The 12,995-nt window shown below is 43.1% G+C and overlaps 1 protein-coding gene across 2 annotated transcripts in view; it reads right to left on the reverse strand.

The window, feature by feature from the left end:
• Positions 1 to 7,060, reverse strand: part of vopp1b (VOPP1 WW domain binding protein b) — a 39,283-nt gene extending 32,223 nt beyond the window's left edge. The window contains exons 1-5 of one of the 2 annotated variants that reach the window (XM_061713533.1): positions 6,862 to 7,060; positions 5,791 to 5,849; positions 5,597 to 5,674; positions 5,380 to 5,513; positions 460 to 1,103 (exon numbers count right to left, since the gene is read on the reverse strand). In XM_061713533.1, coding sequence (XP_061569517.1) covers positions 883 to 1,103; positions 5,380 to 5,513; positions 5,597 to 5,674; positions 5,791 to 5,849; positions 6,862 to 6,921 — 552 coding nt within the window. In that variant the 5' untranslated portion in view covers positions 6,922 to 7,060 and the 3' untranslated portion in view covers positions 460 to 882. Of the gene's footprint in view, positions 1 to 459; positions 1,104 to 5,379; positions 5,514 to 5,596; positions 5,675 to 5,790; positions 5,850 to 6,861 lie in introns of those variants that run through there. The other variant, XM_061713534.1, reaches the window with a different exon arrangement.
• Between the last annotated feature and the right edge of the window lie 5,935 nt (positions 7,061 to 12,995).

Here is a 12,995-nt window from a genome sequence, read left to right on the forward strand (position 1 = left end):
TCCTTGTGCTCGGGTTTCGGGTTCTGGTCCTGGTCCTGGTCTGGACCAGAACCAGGACCAGGACCTAGAACCTCCTCAGTGAGTCCGTAGGAGTGTTGCATTCTGGGTAATCCTCCGTGAAGCTGCAGTTCAGAGGGAAAAGTCACGTGATCCGGGTGATCCGATCCGGTTCGGATCGGTTCCTGCTCCAGGTCCCGGTCCAGGTCCTGGTCCCGAAATGTCGAGAAAAAAAGTCAAAATAAAAGTCGAAATGTCGAAATAAAAGTCAAAATGTCGAGAAAAAAGTCAAAATAAAAGTCAAAATGTCGAGAAAAAAAGTCAAAATAAAAGTCAATGTCGCGAAAAAAAGTCAAAATAAAAATCGAAATGTTGAAATAAAAGTCAAAATGTCGAGAAAAAAGTCAAAATAAAAGTCAAAACGTCGAGAGAAAAGTAAAAAAAAAAGTCGAAATGTCGAGAAAAAAAAGTCAAAATAAAAGTCAAAACGTCGAGAAAAAAGTCAAAATAAAAGTCGAAATTTCCAGAAAAGTCAAAATAAAAGTCGAAATTTCGAAAAAAAAGTCAAAATAAAAGTCGAAATGTCGAGATAAAAGTCGAAATTTCGAGAAAAAAGTCAAAATAAAAGTCAAAACGCTGAGAAAAAAGTCAAAATAAAAGTCAAAATGTCGAAGGAAAAAAGTCAAAATAAAAGTCGAAATGTCAAAATAAAAGTCGAAATGTCGAGAAAAAGTTGAAATAAAAGTCAAAATGTCAAGAAAAAAGTTTAAATGAAAGTCGAAATGTCGAGAAAAAAGTTGAAATGTTGAGAAAAAAGTCGACATTTCGGTCCAGATCCTGGTCCAGATCCAGATCCAGATCCTGGTCCCGGTCCTGGTCCTGGTTCTACTTCTTGTCCCCGGTGCTGAAGATCTGCTCGTAGGACGGGGGCGGGTGGTTGCAGTAGGACGGAGGCTCCGCCCCCATGTGGGCGGGGCCTCCCATCATGTGGGCGGGGCCAGGCGTGGGCGGGAACAGCGGGGGGCGGGGCCTCGCAGCTCCCGGGTCACTTCCTGCTGGGAGGCCGTTGAGCCCGAAGCCGTGGAGGCCGACGGGCTGCTGGGAAACTGTAAAAATATAAAATGAAATAAAATAAAATCAGAATAAATAAACCCACGGGATGCTGGGAAACTGTAAAAATATAAAATGAAATAAAATAAAATCAGAATAAATAAACCCACGGGATGCTGGGAAACTGTAAAAATATAAAATAAAATAAAATCAGAATAAATAAACCCACGGGATGCTGGGAAACTGTAAAAATATAAAATAAAATAAAATCAGAATAAATAAACCCACGGGCTGCTGGGAAACTGGAGAAATATAAAATAAAAATAATAAAAATAATAAATAATAAATAAAACTAGAAAATTTCAGGAAATTGTGAAGTGCTACGGGACTACTGCCGGATGATTGAAAAGTTATTGCAGAACATAGGTAATAGGCTAACAGAACAACTAACAGAACCGCTAACGGGACCACTAATGGGACCGCTAAGGGGACCACTAATGGGACAGCTAACGGGACCGCTAACAAAACCGCTAACAGGACTGCTAACAGAACCGCTAAGGGGACCACTAATGGGACAGCTAACGGGACCGCTAACGGGACTGATAACAGAACCGCTAACGGGACTGATAACAGAACCGCTAACAAAACTGCTAACAGAACAGCTAACGGGACCGCTAACAGAACCGCTAACAGAACAGCTAACGGGACCGCTAACAGAACCGCTAACGGAACCGCTAACGGGACCGCTAACAGAACCACTAACAGGACTGCTAACGGGACCGCTAACGGAACCGCTAACAAAACCGCTAACGGGACCGCTAACAGAACCGCTAACGGGACTGCTAACGGGACCGCTAACGGAACCGCTAACAGAACCACTAACAGGACTGCTAACGGGACCGCTAACGGAACCGCTAACAAAACCGCTAACGGGACCGCTAACAGAACCGCTAACGGGACCGCTAACAGAACCACTAACAGGACTGCTAACGGGACCGCTAACGGAACCGCTAACAGAACTGCTAACAAAACCGCTAACGGGACTGCTAACACCGATAACACCTCCATCCCATAATAACACTTTCATCCCAGAATAACACTACCATCCCATAATAACACCTACCATCCCATAATAACACTACCATCCCATAATAACACCTACCATCCCATAATAACACCTACCATCCCATAATAACACTAACATCCCATAATAACACCTGCCATCCCATAATAACACTACCATCCCATAATAACACCTGCCATCCCATAATAACACTACCATCCCATAATAACACCTACCATCCCATAATAACACTAACATCCCATAATAACACCTGCCATCCCATAATAACACTACCATCCCATAATAACACCTGCCATCCCATAATAACACTAACATCCCATAATAACACCTGCCATCCCATAATAACACTACCATCCCATAATAACACTACCATCCCATAATAACACTACCATCCCATAATAACACCTACCATCCCATAATAACACCTACCATCCCATAATAACACCTTCTATCCCATAATAACACTTACATCCCATAATAACACCTACCATCCCATAATAACACCTTCTATCCCATAATAACACTTACATCCCATAATAACACCTACCATCCCATAATAACACCTGCCATCCCATAATAACACCAGCCATCCCATAATAACACCTACCATCCCATAATAACACCTGCCATCCCATAATAACACCTACCATCCCATAATAACATCTGCCATCCCATAATAACACTACCATCACATAATAACACCTACCATCCCATAATAACACCTGCCATCCCATAATAACACTTCCATCCCATAATAACACTACCATCCCATAATAACACCTACCAACCCATAATAACACTACCATCCCATAATAACACTACCATCCCATAATAACACCTACCATCCCATAATAACACCTACCATCCCATAATAACACCTGCCATCCCATAATAACACTTCCATCCCATAATAACACCTACCATCCCATAATAACACCTACCATCCCATAATAACACCTGCCATCCCATAATAACACTTCCATCCCATAATAACACTACCATCCCATAATAACAACTACCAACCCATAACACCTACCATCCCATAATAACACCTACCATCCCATAACACCTACCATCCCATAATAACACTTCCATCCCATAATAACACTACCATCCCATAATAACACCTACCAACCCATAACACCTACCATCCCATAATAACACCTACCATCCCATAACACCTACCATCCCATAATAACACCTACCATCCCATAATAACACCTACCAACCCATAATAACACCTACCAACCCATAATAACACTACCATCCCATAATAACACTACCATCCCATAATAACACTAACATCCCATAATAACACCTACCGTGTGTGTGTGTGTGTGTGGGGGGGGGGGGGTTCAGGGTCAGGTTCATTACTCGAGAGAGAGAGAGAGAGAGAGAGAGAGAGAGAGAGAGAGAGAGAGAGAGAGAGAGAGAGAGAGAAAAGGTTCAGTACTATAAACAGAGGGGGGGATTACTCAGCAAAGACAACCTTCTAGAGCCTAGATTTTCGGTTGAGACAAGGTCTCAAATCACTCCAATTTGTGATCAAACCGTAGCTCTTAGCAGAAAAACAAAAACATCGTGAGAGACACAGAACACGGCAGATTCTGACAATCTTATTTTTATTCAGATATGCCTTAAAATGTGTTAGTAACAGCAGTTTGAAAACTAAGTGAGATTTTTTTTGAAGAAAACGTTTAATTACATTACAGCCAATGGAGACAGAGGCAGGAATTTGCGTGGCTGTTAGCCCCCCCGTTTAAATTTTGTGCATACCCCGCCTGTCAAAGTCACATTTTTATGAATCCCAACACATATGTCTACATTCTGACCAAAAATTATCTGTCTAAGTTATTTTTTCACTCTCTCTGCACTTTAATAACTGAAAGCCGCACTGTAAATTTGACAAAAAAGTGATTTCCAATCCTCGGTTGAGGGCTCATATCTTGAAAAGTGTACATCTTAGGAAAAAACAGTTTCAGGTTTGGAGAGAGAAGAGAAGTTTTCCTCCGTTTTGAAGTTTGAATGACGTTTCTACGTGCAAGTATGAGAAAGATACGCGACTCAGAAAAAAAGGTGAATTTAGTCTTTTTTCTCGACATTTTCCCTTTGAATGGGGCCATAGAAATACATGGGAAATTTAGCTCCCCATTAGTTTGGAAATTTGTGAAATCGCGCTGAAAATCCACAGGACCGTAGTTAAATTCAGGGCCTACAACTTTCTAAATCGGTTCAGAATTTTTCGAGTAACGGTGTGCGAGTGGTGAGGCCCCAAAGTTCTCCCAATATGTTCCGGATGGCGCCAAAAGTGCACGTTTTTGCACGTTGCGCAAAAACGTGCGCACCAATCGCTAATAAAAGTCATAGCACACGATTGCCGCTTAAGGCGCACGTTTCTACGTTTTTACTTTTTCGCGTTTTCTCAAAGCTGCGGGGATGGGGGCACGGTGGCGCAGCAGGTAGTGCAGCCGTCTCACAGCAAGAAGGTCCTGGGTTCGATTCCCGCCGGGGGACGCTGTGGGCGCTGAAGTGCGTGTTAGTTCCCCCATGACTTCAGTGCCCACACCCTGGGTGGGGTTGGAGAAAGGATCTTTCTGTGTGGAGTTTGCATGTTCTCCCCGTGTTCCCTTGGGTAGCTAATGTGAGTTATCCTCACAAAAACATGCACACAGTCCTGGGCTATACATGCCCCCTCTGGCCAACCGGGGCGCCAGATGGGGTGGGGAGGATCCGGCCGGAATAACGTGATCCTTCCACGCGCTACGTCCGGCCGGAGAATCCTCACCCTGTCTGGTGAAAAGAAGCGGTCCATCACTCCTCAGGTTAAGGAGAAGACCTGAGCTCAGTGTAGGGCCCTCCCTGGGTTGGCAGAGGATGGAAATGCCCAGGACTGTTACTTAGGTATGAGCACTGGGTGATGAAATGGGTAAAAAATCGGGGATAAAAAAATATTAAAAAAAAAAAAAAAAGCTGCGGGACAAGTTTTTACGGAAGAATAAATAATAATAAGGCTGAGCAATATTAAGAGTGCCTCGTGCTTCGCACTACTCCTCCATGGCGAAGCTCAATGGAGGAGGAGTGCCGCGTGGCGCAGCCGTGGCACTAATAAAATCAGGTCCAGGACCAGGACCTGGACCAGGACCAGGACCAGGACCAGGTCCTGGTCCAGGACCTGGTCCTGGTCCTGGTCCAGGACCTGGTCCAGGACCAGGACCGGTTCCAGGACCAGGACCAGGACCGGTTCTTACCTGGCGAGTTGGCCGGGTGGCGGGTGAAGGACACGTTGAAAGCCGGTTCCTCCGTCAGGGGGGACGGGTAAATCCTCCTACGGATGAAGAGTCCGGCTCCGCAGCAGAACAAGACCCCCATCATCAGCAGGACCCTGGGGAAGGGGGGCGGGTCAGGACCGGGTCTACAGGTCTACAGGTTTACAGGTCTAAAGGGGGTCTACGGGTATGGACTCACCAGAAGTACCAGAGTCTCTGGACCGACAGGGCCCGGACGCAGCAACGAGTCCCACAGCAATCCTCATAGGAGCGGCAACTGCAAAGCATCATGGGAGAGCAGAGCATCATGGGAGAGCAGAGCATCATGGGAGAGCAGAGCATCATGGGAGAGCAGAGCATCAGAGCATGAGAGGATGAGAGGGTGAAACTTACATGAAGTAGATGGGGTATCCACTCTCGAAGTACCAGCAGTATTTCTTTGCTTCGACGAACTGGAAAACAGATTCAAGAAATTATGAAAAACTTGCACATCCCCCCCCCCTCAAACTCAAAAAAAACCCCTCAAATATCCTATCTCCAAAAATTAGAATATTCTGGGAATCTTAATCTTAAACTGTAAACCATAATCAGCAATATTAAAATAATAAAAGGCTTGCAATATTTCTATGGAGGATTTTTTGTGCCAAAATTAAATAAATAAATACATAATTAATTAATTAAAATGGGAATTAAATATATCATTCATTAATTAAATTTGTCATTAATTAATTAAAATTAGAATGAAATATGTCATTAATTAATTAAAATACAATTCCTTTTAAGTAAAAATATATTTTTTATATTATTTCAGCATTTCATTAATCAATGACACATTTAATTAATGATTTTGGTGTTTGGAATCCGCCCACTGAGTTTGACGAGTGAAACTGACAGTTTTACATTTCATGATTCTCACGCAACACAAAATCATTATCATCAATTAATGATATATTTCATTCCCAATTTCATTAATTAATGATGTATTTATTTATTTAATTTTGGCACAAAAAATCCTCCATATATTTCAGTTGATTTGTCATGAATCCAGAATGTATGACATTTTTGTTTTTTTAATTGCATTACAGAAAATTATATACACATATACATATACATATATACATATACATATCCTAGCCTACACCCAGGTGAGGACGAGGAGCCGCTTGTTTTATCCACCCTATCACTTCCTATCACTTCCGGGCTCCACGTTGCAAAGACTCGGGTTTTAACACCCTTTTTCGTGCACGTGGGTCGCGCTCGTGCCCGCCGAAGTGGACGGACACGTGCACGCCATCAGCGGACACGCGCGCCTGTCCCCTGCCGCGCGCGCGGCCGCGACCCGGAGCGGGTGAAGTGAGAATCGATCATTTTCTGAACGGAGTTCCGGAATATCCCTCCGCCTCCGCCGGGGCCGGGGCGGGCCGCGCCACTCCCCGCAGGAGCGGGACTACTTTCCCCACTCACCTCCAGCAGGAGCAGCAATGTCACGGCGGCGGCCGCGGGGGGGGCCGCGGGGGGGGCCATGGTCCTGGTCCGGGGGGGGGACCGGGTCCTGGTCCGGGTCCGGGTCCGGGGCTAGACCGGGACCAGGTCTAACCGGCTCCGGGTCCGGACGGAGTCATGATGAGAAACAGCAGCAGAATCCCGGAGATGAAGATGATGATGATGATGGAAGAGGAGGATGGAGGGGGGAGGGGCGTTGCCATGGTGACGGGGACGGGGGATGACGACACGAGGGGGCGTGGCCCATCCGGGTCATTACTAAATCAGGGCTCGGTAACCCAGAATATTTTAGATCCGTTTTGGACCAAAAACACAAAAACTGATATGTCTGGAGCCGCAAAAAATGAAAAGTCTTGTATCAGAATTAGAATGAAGAAACACTTGCTGCATGTTTCTATATTAGTTATTAATTATTAGTTTCTATATTAGTTAGAACTGGGGGAGATTTATTTATTCATTATGAACTTTGAGAAAAAAGTGGAAATGTCGAGAAAAAAATCGAAACGTTGAGAAAAAATTTGAAATGTCGAGATTAAAAAGCAAAGGAAAAGGGAAGAAAAAAAGAAGAAAAAAAGGAAAAAAAGAAGAAAAAAAGATGAAAAAAGAGAAAAAAAGGTTTTAAAAAAAGATGAAAGACAACACATGCTGCATGTTTCTATATTAGTTAGAACTGGGGGAAGATTTATTTATTCATTATGCACTTTGATAAAAAAGTCGAAATGTTGAGAAAAAAGTAAAAATTTCGAGAAAAAAGTCAAAATGTTGAGATTAAAAAGGAAAGGAAAAAGGAAGAAAAAAGAGAAAAAAGTGAAAAAGAAAAAAGAAGAAAAAAACATGCGGCATGTTTCTAAATTAGTTCTAACTGGGGGAAGATTTTTTTTTATTATGCACTTTGAGAAAAAAGTTGAAATGTTGAGAAAAAAGTCAAAATTTCGAGAAAAAAGTCAAAATGTCGAGAAAAAAGTCATAATGTTGAGATTAAAAAGGAAAGGAAAAAGAAAGAAAAAAGAGGAAAAAAAGAAAGAAGAAAAGAAAAAAGGAAAAAAAAGGTCAAACATTTTCTAAAAAGCTCCAGGAGCCACCAGGGCGGCGCTAAAGAGCCGCATGCGGCTCTAGAGCCGCGGGTTGCTGATCCCTGTACTAAATATATAATGATAAAAGTTATAAAGCACTATTGACAATCATCAATTTTATTCGGAAAATTTCAGTAAAACTTGCAGTTATATTTATTTATATTTATTTTGTATTCAAGTAAAATTGAAAAAGAAACAAGCGTTAGGACCTCATAAGTTTTTACTTCCTCCTTTTCGGGCATGACGATTTATTTCCCTTTGATTTGTTTAATGACTGTTAATTTAAATTCTTCTTCTTAAATTCTTTTTTCAAAAATGTTTCACCTTTTTTTTCCTTTTTTTTCTGTTTTTCTTTTTTCCTCTTTTTTCTTCCTTTTTAATCCGTGTATCATTCGTTCTTTCCATTTTCAATTGCCAATCAAAAACGAAAAAATGAAAAAGTGACTGGTTATTTTGTTTTTTGTTTTTCATTATAACACAAAAAACGGAAAAACGGCTGGTTTTTCATATTTCAATTTTAGGCACAGATCAAAAATACGAAATCGAAAAACGGGACACAGAACTGAATTTGATTTTAATATTTAATTGGTCGGGTTTACGTGATCCGGAAATGGCTCTGTACGCGGCAGTTCGGGTAACCATGGCAACCATAGCGGCGCTGGAACAACACATTAAGGATTTTTTTAAAAGATTGATTAAGGACTTGTTCCACAGCGGTTTGACGTACAAAGATATTTCCTGCACGTTGCAGCAGATGTGTCTCCTGCAATGCTCAGAAATTATCGTCAGAAGATTCTGTGCTCGGCATGATCTGAGGAGAAAAAGACGCATCAGACGCAGAGCTGGAGAGCGCTTTAATCTATTTATGAGGTTTTTATTCAGATGTCCACAGTATATTGCAAATATACACACTACATGCGACGCGAGCGAGCGTCAGCGTCAAAAACAGTTCCATTGCTTTATTTTTTATTGCACTGTCTACACTGGTTGCGAGCGACGCGGCGCCGTTTTGAGCTGGACTTTTGTCGCACGCCCTGCTTCTATTTTCTTCCTGTCGGTCGCTTTGAAAGCCGGTTGAAAGTTGAAAAAAAAGTTGAAAGCGCTGTAGGAAACAGTGATTTCAATACAAGAACCTCAATAAAGTGGCAGCTGGTGGAGGGAGATCAGGGAGCTGGAAGGTTCTGATAAGATAATAAGATATAATAAGAATCTTATCTGAATCTTATTAGGGCTTAATTTGTGCCGGATCCTGCCAGATTTCTCGTGTCCTCTGCTTTTTCCCCACATCCCAGTAATGATCTGACATGCTGACATGTTTGCTACATTAACACCACACGCCGGTCACTCCAGCAGTTCGCTGTTTCATTGCGTCACCGTTCGGTTTTTTCCCCACTTATTCCACCGAATAATAAGCTTGTTTTCTGTTTAGAAAGTACAAACGTAGGAAGATTACAAGTAATCACCCATCTTTTACTTGTCCCTTTACTCTTTTAGGAGTCATTTTAGGAGTTTCTTTCAGGACCGCACCGGCGGGTGAATAAAGGCTGATTTATGGTTCCGCGTGAAAACGACGGCGTAGCCTACGGCGTAGGGTACGCGGAGCACGCACCGTTCGGTGACTGCGCCGCGTAACCTACGCCGTAAGGTCTGCGTTGGTGTAACGCGGAACCATAAATCAGCCTTTTAAAAGGCTGATTTATGTACGCTTTGTACTGAACACTGATCACCCCGATCACGTTTGCAGTGTACACGTTTAAAACCCATTAAGCATGTCGGAAGGCCGTTGTGGCTGAGTTTTGTCATTAAACGCCATAAAACTTCTGTCGGACTCAGCGTCAAACCGCTGTGGAACCTGCCGCGTACAGAGCCATTTCCGGGTGACCTAACCCGACAAATTAAATATTAAAATCAAATTCAGTCCTGTGGCCCGTTTTTCGATTTCGTATTTTTGATATGTGCCTAAAATTGAAATATGAAAAACCAGACGTTTTTCCGTTTTTTGTGTTATAATAAAAAACAAAAAACAAAATAACCAGTCACTTTTTCATGTTTTGATTTTTGATTGCCAATTGAAAATGGAAAGAACGAATGATACACGGATTCTTTTTCCTTTCCTTTTTAATCTTGACATTTCGATTTTTTTCTCAACATTTCGACTTTTTATCCGAAATTTTGACTTTTTGAAGATGATTTATTTCCCTTTGATTTGTTTAATTACTGTTAATTTAAATTATTTTCTCATGTTTTGTGTAATTGTTTTTTTTTTATTTAATATGCTCGAAATAAAGATAAAGATTTCAATTACAAATAATAAATGTATATCAATGATGGAAAATCCATTCTGAGATTTTCAATCATTAAGCTGTCACAAATATAATTTTCATTTTATGCAAAGTATAAAGTCTGTCACAGCAAGGTTTTTTCTTTTTTGTATTTATTTAATTTTTTTTCTTTTTATTTATTTAATTTTATGTATTTATTTTTTCTAATTTTCTTGTTCTTGTTGATGATGCATGAGGTTGTGAACTGAAATGTCTGATTGTTGTACATTGTTTGTATATTACACTTTCAATAAAACTTTCAAAAAGAAAAAAAAAAATATATATATATATATATATATATATATGTATATATATATATATATATATATATATATATATATATTGTACTGTTACACCCAGTGTGACTCTTGTCATATACTGGGATTCACAGCCAGCTAAACTCTCCATGACACTATGACCTCCAAGGAACAGGCAAAGTTGTAGTCGGACAGGTTTAATGTCACAAATTGTGAAACACAAAGTACAGAAAAATACAAATTAATGGCAGAACGATGTCAGTTAATAACGGACATGGCGGATCTAGTATTCATAGATCTAGGCAGAGCAGCGTCCGCGAACGGATCCGACCGTTATATTAACACATAACTAAATAAAAGTGTCAAACAGAACAGTTTACACTTGCACTCTAACAATTACAAATGTACTCACTTATATTGCCACTTCGAGGATTAAAACAATCAGTTGGAGAAAAGTGAGATCTGAACGCTGTCGGTGCGTTTCTCTTATTGTGGAGGAGAAGAAAACACTTCCGGTTACCTCGCTTCACGTAACTTAAAGGGAAAGTTCGTTTTTTTACAACCTGGACCTTATTTCTGGCATTTTTTATGGTCGTATACCCACCCAGAGGTGTTTGGTGTCATTTGGAGTCCTTCGGAAGATATTAGGGGTTTTGTGCGAGCCTCTTCTCCATATAACGGTAGTGAACGGGGCACAGCGGGACACAGACGATGCAGCCTCTAAATAACACATGATTGCAGCGAAACTCTTCATTTCTTTTATGAATCACTAGATCTGCTTCCAGGACCTGTTGTCTACATCCGGGGCTGTGTGTGTAACAAATAAATCAGTTTGTAAACAAGACCTCTGAACTCATGACGTCATCTCTGTGCGCTGTGCAGACACAGCTCTGTGTACAGCTGGAGTTCACTACTGTTAGTTTACTGTTAGTTATTTGAAACATGTCTGAATATTTATCAAATTCTGAGGTTGTGGACGACGACTTTGAATATGATGGACGTCCTTACCGTTTTGAGCCAGAGTTTACGGCTGAAGAGCTCACTGAACGGAGGACAGAGTGCACGCACAGAGATGACGTCTAAGACCTGCAGGACCAGGTCTAGAACCTGCAGGACCAGGTCTAGAACCTGCAGGACCAGGTCTAGAACCTGCAGGACCAGGTCTAGAACCTGCAGGACCAGGTCTTAGACCTGCAGGACCAGGTCTAAGACCTGCAGGACCAGGTCTAGAACCTGCAGGACCAGGTCTAGAACCTGCAGGACCAGGTCTAGAACCTGCAGGACCAGGTCTAAGACCTGCAGGTTCAGGTCTAAGACCTGCAGGACCAGGTCTAGAACCTGCAGGACCAGGTCTAGAACCTGCAGGACCAGGTCTAGAACCTGCAGGACCAGGTCTAGAACCTGCAGGACCAGGTCTAGACCCTGCAGGACCAGGTCTAGAACCTGCAGGACCAGGTCTAGAACCTGCAGGACCAGGTCTTAGACCTGCAGGACCAGGTCTAAGACCTGCAGGACCAGGTCTAGAACCTGCAGGACCAGGTCTAAGACCTGCAGGACCAGGTCTAGAACCTGCAGGACCAGGTCTAGAACCTGCAGGACCAGGTCTAGAACCTGCAGGACCAGGTCTAGAACCTGCAGGACCAGGTCTTAGACCTGCAGGACCAGGTCTAAGACCTGCAGGACCAGGTCTAGAACCTGCAGGACCAGGTCTAGAACCTGCAGGACCAGGTCTAGAACCTGCAGGACCAGGTCTAAGACCTGCAGGTTCAGGTCTAAGACCTGCAGGACCAGGTCTAGAACCTGCAGGACCAGGTCTAGAACCTGCAGGACCAGGTCTAGAACCTGCAGGACCAGGTCTAGAACCTGCAGGACCAGGTCTAGAACCTGCAGGACCAGGTCTAGAACCTGCAGGACCAGGTCTAGAACCTGCAGGACCAGGTCTAGAACCTGCAGGACCAGGTCTAAGACCTGCAGGACCAGGTCTAGAACCTGCAGGACCAGGTCTAAGACCTGCAGGACCAGGTCTAGAACCTGCAGGACCAGGTCTAGAACCTGCAGGACCAGGTCTAGAACCTGCAGGACCAGGTCTAGACCTGCAGGACCAGGTCTAAGACCTGCAGGACCAGGTCTAGAACCTGCAGGACCAGGTCTTAGACCTGCAGGACCAGGTCTAAGACCTGCAGGACCAGGTCTAAGACCTGCAGGACCAGGTCTAGAACCTGCAGGACCAGGTCTAAGACCTGCAGGACCAGGTCTAAGACCTGCAGGACCAGGTCTAAGACCTGCAGGACCAGGTCTAGAACCTGCAGGACCTGCAGGACCAGGTCTAGAACCTGCAGGACCAGGTCTTAGACCTGCAGGACCAGGTCTAAGACCTGCAGGACCAGGTCTAGAACCTGCAGGACCAGGTCTAGAACCTGCAGGACCAGGTCTAGAACCTGCAG

This window comes from Cololabis saira, chromosome 22 (genome assembly GCF_033807715.1).
Source record: "Cololabis saira isolate AMF1-May2022 chromosome 22, fColSai1.1, whole genome shotgun sequence".
Lineage (NCBI taxonomy): Eukaryota > Metazoa > Chordata > Actinopteri > Beloniformes > Belonidae > Cololabis > Cololabis saira.